This window comes from Microtus ochrogaster, chromosome 21 (assembly GCF_000317375.1).
Source record: "Microtus ochrogaster isolate Prairie Vole_2 chromosome 21, MicOch1.0, whole genome shotgun sequence".
Lineage (NCBI taxonomy): Eukaryota > Metazoa > Chordata > Mammalia > Rodentia > Cricetidae > Microtus > Microtus ochrogaster.
In genome coordinates this window covers 2,476,562-2,483,756 of record NC_022022.1, presented here as the reverse complement: position 1 = coordinate 2,483,756, position 7,195 = coordinate 2,476,562, and the positions used below count along the sequence as shown (strand labels likewise).

The 7,195-nt window shown below is 47.5% G+C and overlaps 1 protein-coding gene across 1 annotated transcript in view; it reads right to left on the bottom strand.

Annotated features, from left to right (window-relative positions):
- Nucleotides 1-3,386: 3,386 nt before the first annotated feature.
- Vps45 (vacuolar protein sorting 45 homolog) overlaps nucleotides 3,387-7,195 on the bottom strand; it is a 61,714-nt gene continuing 57,905 nt past the window's right edge. The window contains exon 15 of the mRNA XM_005356950.3: nucleotides 3,387-3,631. Coding sequence (XP_005357007.1) covers nucleotides 3,544-3,631 — 88 coding nt within the window. The 3' untranslated portion in view covers nucleotides 3,387-3,543. The remainder of the gene's footprint in view (nucleotides 3,632-7,195) is intronic.

Genomic DNA, 7,195 nt, shown 5'->3' with positions numbered 1-7,195 from the left:
GCCGTGCGCTCCCCGCCCCCCGCCTTTGTTTCCGACCCGGCACCCGGCGGAGGCGCGAGCGGATAACCGGGAGGCGCGGCGATGGGGGCGGGCCCGAGGCGTGGCGAGCGGGACGGAGCGGAGGCGCCGCGGGAGACCGGCCGCCTAGGACCCACCGGGGCTCCGGGAGGCTCCAGGCGCGACCGACTCCCGGGCGGCTGTGGGCGCCCCGCGAGGCCTGCGGGAAACACGCGTGCAGCGGCGGGGAGGCCAGCGAGCTCTTCTGAGCCCCGAGTTTGTGGCGGGGCCGGGCGGGAGTCCAAGTTTGAGGACGGCTTTCCTCACCACTCCGCGGTCTCCGATCCCCTATCGGGTAAATGGAGGAGGGTGAGCTGAAAGCCCCGGAAGGACCCAAGTGTTGTCTTCCAGGGCCAATTAATACCAGACAATACGCTAATAAACCTATTACCTGGTGTATGGTAACACAACCACCACGAAAAGCGTAAAGATCCCTGGCACAGAGCAGGGGAAATTATCCTTTTCCAGAAACGCTCAAGATGAAGGGTTGGAAGTTTGTGGTTGCAGGCGTGGAGGGTGTTTGGGCTTTTTTTGGAATCAAAAAAGGACCCCAGAGCCTCCCTCCTTCCCAATCCTGTAAGCGTCTCATTATCCACACCAATTGATTTCTCTTTCAGGTGGACACAAAACTTTGTCCTTTCAAAACACTCTTATTTTGACACTTAAACATGTCGAGTACCATTTTGTAAGGCATATACAGTAAGAATATTATCCCTTGGAAAATGATCAGTTGGGCACGGCGGAACAAATGACATGCTCAAATTGACACGCTACTGTTACATGAGTTAGAATGTAGGTTTTCTGACCTCGCTCTACCTTTTAGGCTTAGTACACACAGCGCACGTCCCAAACTCCCCTTTCCCATCTTGCCATCTCAGCTTGCTACTGTTCTCTTTAAAAGGTGATGAAAAAAGTGAGAAAAAGCAGGCTATATGAGGAAGCAAAATGTACCAGTGTGCGGACACCGCCGAGGAAATTAGCCCACAGGAGCTTTGGGGAACTTGGCTGGGCAAAGAAGAATGATTTGGATTTTAAATTTTTTTTTTTTTTTGGACAAGGTCTTGCACAGCCTAGGCTGCTTTCAGACTTAGTACAGAGCGGGAGGCTGGTCTTGATCTGCTAATCCCCACCTGATTTACATAGTTTTAAATAGGGTCTGGGGGTGTGGCCCAGTGGTAGAGCAGTTTGCCTGGCATTCAGGAGGGGCTCTGGCTCAATTGCCTGCCCTGTAAGGAGGAAACTGAACGATAGATCCTGGCTCACGAGGCAGAAGAATCATCTTCCTCCTCCCAGGAGCTTTCACGTGGTCCACAGATTCTGGAGCATTCCCGGTGTGCAAGACCCTGCGCTCTCTGCACGGCATCAGACAGGAGCCAGGGCTCAGCGGAACATCAGGCAGAGGGGCCCCGTAAAAAATAACCAAAGCAATTTTCAGATTCTAGAGCAGATGCATGTGGGCTGCGGAGCCTTCGCTGCCTGTCTTGTGTCTTGAGATGTTACATAAGTCTCTGGCTGGTCCCCCCCTCCCAGCTCCCTTCTCCCCAGTGACCTGAACTATTAGGAAGCCCTGTCCGGTCCTGGCCTTCTTCCCCACCTTTGCTTTCTTGGCACAGGACGTTCCCATATGCCAGCTTCTCTCCTGGATTGCTCTGAAGCGGACTTCTCCCACCAGGTGAACCACATGGCACCTGAATTTGGATCAAAGTGAGACTGTTCCCAGAGAATAGTGCTTAAGTGAGAAATTAGAATAAGCACTTCTGGGTTCCTTTACACATTGTTATAGCACTCAGTGACTTCACACACACACACACACACACACACACACACACACACACACACACACACCAAGCACAAAAATAACTTGAGCCAATTTCTTTAGTGAGATGAGGTCCTGGGGGGACTCCCGAGCATCCGCCTGGAAGACAGTGCCACCACAGCTGCCCCCTGCAGCAGAGGGGGGCAAAGACAGAAACTATCAGAGCAAAGTCTTGTGAGCAGCTGCTTGCAGGACTACTGGGCAGAATATCTGAGTTGTCATTTCAAAAACAAATATCCTTGACTTAAAATCTTACTTTTAAAATAGGATTGCTTTGACCAGGGCATTTTATCTATGGGTGAGTTGTTAAAGCATATGTCCTTTATTAAAATGTTAATAAGGAAAAAGGAAGAGTAATAATAGAATTAGCTCTGAAAATACCAAACTATATTATATCTCTGTATTTAATCTTTATCATCACATGAGGAAGGCACTAATTATTTTCACTTTATGGATGAAGAAACTGAGCCTGCCACAAAAAGACCAATATTCCCATTATTGTTCATATAAATATCACATAAATTTGAATGATGCCAGAGAATACTTATCAACATATACATTAAGGGGCTGGAGGGCTGGGTCAGCAGTCAAAAGTGCTTGCTGCTCTTGCAGAGGACCTGAGTTTGGGTTCCATCATGCACACTGGGCAGGCTGTAACTCCAGCTCCAGGAGATTGGTTGACCTATTCTACAGAGAACCAGGGACTGTGCTGTGGTGTTTTTGCTTCAGTTATGTGAGAACCTTAATTTCCTACCATTATTGATATCATCACTTTTTACTACTTTCAGGAGAGGAAAAACTGAGACCTGAGTTTTCATCTGCTCTGGCATAGCTAGCCATGCCCGGGGACCGGCTGTGCCTTCATTGTATGGTATAACACCATCTCAAGTCTCACCTTGTGAACTCCCATGAATGAGCCTCAAAGAAATCAAACAAAATCACTCATATCTCTGCAGACTGAATTCCTATTGCAACCCTACACAGGTTCCCAATGGCACAGCAAATGGCTCTCCAAAGAAATGAGTGTGCCAGACTGAGGTGAACAGGAGATGAAGGGCTGTGTCCTGGACCCCTTCCTGGGCCAGTAAGGGCGTGAAGAAAGAACAGACACAAACACAAGTACAGAAAAGCTGGGCGGGTTGTATGCACTCTGCCTCAGCAACCTGGAACCTTAGGGCACTTAGGTATGCCCCCTTCCCCCAGAGGCTAGCTAGTCTCAGGTGGAGGAGGAAGCTGTCCTTGCTAGTCTTTTAGAACACTCCCACTTGGGTGGAGGAAGGACTTGCCTCTCTGAATGGGATCTGAGGGAAAGGCTTTGCCAGTTGCCCATAGTTCTAATCCCATGGTCCTTCACATGGCTGACTCATGTCACACGGAACTTCTCTTGCTCAGGACATAAGGGACAGTACCGTGTATCGCACACGGCTTTCTGAATCCCTCGTATCTCTGACAGTCCATTTCTCAAGAACAATCTTGACCAAGCCCATCAAACTCTAAAGCAACTGCTGTCAAATACACAAAGGACACATTTATTAGATACAGAACACAAGGGGGTTGGGATGGGCTCGTGGTGCCAGTCCTGGTGTCTGTCAGCAGTTCAGGAATGGTGAGCCCTCCTGAGGCCCCCGGGAGGCAGGGAAGGGCTGAGGCCAGGGGTCCCCATCGCCATCTCATCTTCTGCTTGCTGACCTTGAGGTGGCCTGTGTACTCTCCCTGCTTCGGCTGTGCAGCCCAGAAGCCAGGACTTCCTCTAGGAAACTGACACAGAGATTCCAGGTTATTTAGCAGAAAAGCAAAGGCCTCACCAAAATAGAGCATCATTTTCCCGGCACTGAAGTGGATGAGAAAACATGGTCTGATGCTGTGTGCGGGGTAGAAGAATGCTGGATAAAGCATCCAGGCCAGGACTGAGAACCCCATGCACACGACTGTGTCTTCTTTTTCCTTTTGTTTCTGGTTTCTCTGTATAACAGCCCTGGCTGTCCTGGAATTCAATCTGTAGACCAGGCTGGCCTCGAACTCAAGGAGATCTGCCTGCCTCTGCCTTGAGTGCTGGGATTAAAGGCGTGCGCCACCATCTTGTCTGGCTAAAATTTTCCTTGTTTTTTTTTGGACAGGATATTTTGACATGGCTCTAGCTGACCTGGAACTCAGTATGTAACCTAGCCTGGCTTCACGTAAGCGTTTTCTCTCAGCCTCCTGGGTGGTGAGTTAGTCACATGTGCCTCAAGCGTGCCACAGCGTCTGTGTAGAAGTCAGAGGACAGCTGGCTCAACTCAGGTCATCGAGTTTGCCAGCTGGGGTCCCACCCACTGCGCTTTAAAAAGAAATTACAGGATCTGAGATCTTTTAAACCTTAGGACAATGGTTCTCAACCTGCCCAATGTGATGACCCTTTAATACAGTTCCTCGTGTAGTGCTGACCCCCAACCGTAAAATTATTATGTTACTACTTCATAACTGTAATTTTGCTACTGTTATGAGTTGTAATGGAAGCATCTGCTATGTGAACCCTGTGGGGGTTGCAGCCCACAGACTGAGAACCATTGCCTTCGGACCTATTATCTCTACCTCCCTAAAACACAGACTTTATCAGCTGGATACTCTTTCCTCTTCAACATCTTCCTACAAACCATCTGTGTGTGAAGTGCGTCATGAACGCACGCAGAGGCTGGTGGACAACCTGAGGTCTGGTCCTCACCGTTCACCTCACACAGGGTCTGCTCAGGCTGGAGTTTACTCAGCTCCTGCGGGCTTAGTGGAGTCACGCACAACATAAGCTGAATAACCGAATTCATTAATGCATTCGTCAGTGGTGAGCGGCGCTTCTCTCTAACATGAGCGCTATTTAATGGCGCTCGTACGCATGCTCAAGACAAGACACAGTTCTACAGCAGAGATGACTGGAGGGTGCCTCAGAACTGCCTGTAGTTCAGACCTGGGAGATTCTGGGGCTTGGAAGATTTACATTCTCGACTCCATTAGAGACAAAAAAGCTCATTTATCTTCTGCTGAAATACAGGTGCCTCTGTCTGGCCTCGCCTTTCGGCCACTGGACTGGAAATACCAGAGGACACTGAGCTAGGGTCAGGACAGGAGGTGGCATTGCCATCTGGAAAGGTAACGGTCTCCAGTAAAACAGAAATTGTGCTGGGTGCCCTATAGGACCTTGTCAAGTGATCTTTGCTTGTTCTCGACTCTAGTAGGAAGGGAAAGAACTTGCTAAAATTATGTAGCGGGTTCCTCCCATGCAGATCGGTGGCCCGCACATTCCTGACTGCAAAGAGAAGACACAGTATTTGCCAAACCTAATTTTGTTTCCTAGGGCTATTGTGACTTTTCAGATAGCTATTTAGGGACTTTGATGAGTCATTGCTGAGAATGCTTAAAAATTATGGGCAATGAACATATTGGTGGCTGTATCCTAAATTTAGACTGTTTAAAAACAATGAAACAAAAAGAATGCCTTTTCTTGTCTAGAATTTTTTTTTAAATCAATCTCACCTAAAAACAAACTAAAAAACCTTCTTGTGGAGCTAGAATCCAATCCAATTCAGTTAAATTCAATTTAATAAGCGTTTCCTGAGCATGACTGTGAGCTACATGGAGCTATATGTGCACAGGGCCACAACTCATGAGTCCTGTTGTAAGAGGCTCTCAGAGCCAGATACACAAGCACCCCTGGGAAGCGTGTGGCATAAACAGCACTGGACTGGCAGTCGGCGCTGCTCTTTGTCTGTGCGGTTCTCAAGCTCCTCCCCAGCTCTACAGATGGAAAGAGGAGTCTGGGAAGCAAGCCTCAGAGACTCGGTCATGCGCAGAAAGGCAGGCACTGGGCCAGAGAGAAGCCCCAGTGGTGAAGAGCAAGGTTGCTCTCCTAGAAGACCGGGGTTCGGTTCCCGGCACCCACACAGCGCCTCACATCTGTCACTCCAATTCCAGGAATCTGACACCCTCGTCCGGCCTTTGCATACATATAAGCAAACACTCATGAAACAAAAATAAATCCTCTTAAAATGTTTGTATCATCTTTTTAGTCTCTGGCAACAGAGCAGCAACAAATGTTCTGCTAATCACCAGGTAATTCCTATGAATAACTGTTCTTAAACAATGCTCTGACAATACTGCACACATATGTACATGCATGTACAAATCTAAGTCAGCATCTTTCTCATAGTCACTATGGTCCAGAGGCAGACATAACGAGAGAGCGGAGCAAGAGCTGAAAGGCTGGCCCACGGGACTAACACTGCATAATGTATCCATGCACTGGAATGGCTGGGGAGATGGCTTTGTGGGTAAAGGTGCTTGATGCCAAGCTGTCTTCTAATGCCCATACGTGCCATGCTATGCATAACCCTTCCATATACACACTAGTAGTGTAGTAAATAGGAAATGTAGTTTTTGTGTCTTTATGGACCATGTAAGAAGAAACAGCGTTAATCCAAGTGTGGTACACACACAGAACCCAGCACTTGGGGTTTCTGTTTTCCTGAAAACTTTTGGACTTTCCAGCCACAAGTTCATTTATTTTATTAATTTAATTCTCCTTTGTCTATCTCCTAAATTACATGAAAATTGATGCTACATAAGACATGTCACATTTATTTGTGTCCTTGCATGTCCCCAGGATTAATCATATTCTAATTTGAGAAATATAGGCTTGTTTAATTCCCTTGCTGAAGCCTGAGGTTGTTGCAGGCACATCCTGCTCACTCTCCAGTTCTCGCCTCCTCTGCCAGCTCACAGCACTCCAAGTCTCTTCTCCTGTGCCCTCAAACCATGTAATCGGAGTATGCCAACACTCCTGACTCTTGTTTCTTCTACTCCTTGAAAGCAACAACAACAATAGCAAAATAGGTAAAAACAACAAAAAGCCTCTCAGGTTTCAATAGACAGGTGATCCAGAAGAAAACTGGCTTGTCCACTAAAGGAAATGTCACACAGCACTGAAGAATGCATGAACAAAGTCACAGCAATGATAGAGATAAATCTTGGAGGCAACACCTACAAAAGAAAAGTGTAATACTACCTTTATTGTGATTAAAACCAAGAAAAACTAAACATTATTATTAGAACTCCATCCATTCCTGACGGACAAAGATGCACAGCCCTGCATCAGAGCAAGGGAAGATAAGGTCTGCAACCGGAGAGGAGCGCATGGTGCCGGGCAATGTTCTAGTCCTGGAGCAAGGCCAGCGGTTCATGTGTTCACTGTGGCGTGCTTTCTAACATAAATGCTATATCTTTTATAAATATCAAGTGATAAGCACAATTTTTTTTTTTTTTTTTTTTGGTTTTTCGAGACAGGGTTTCTCTGTG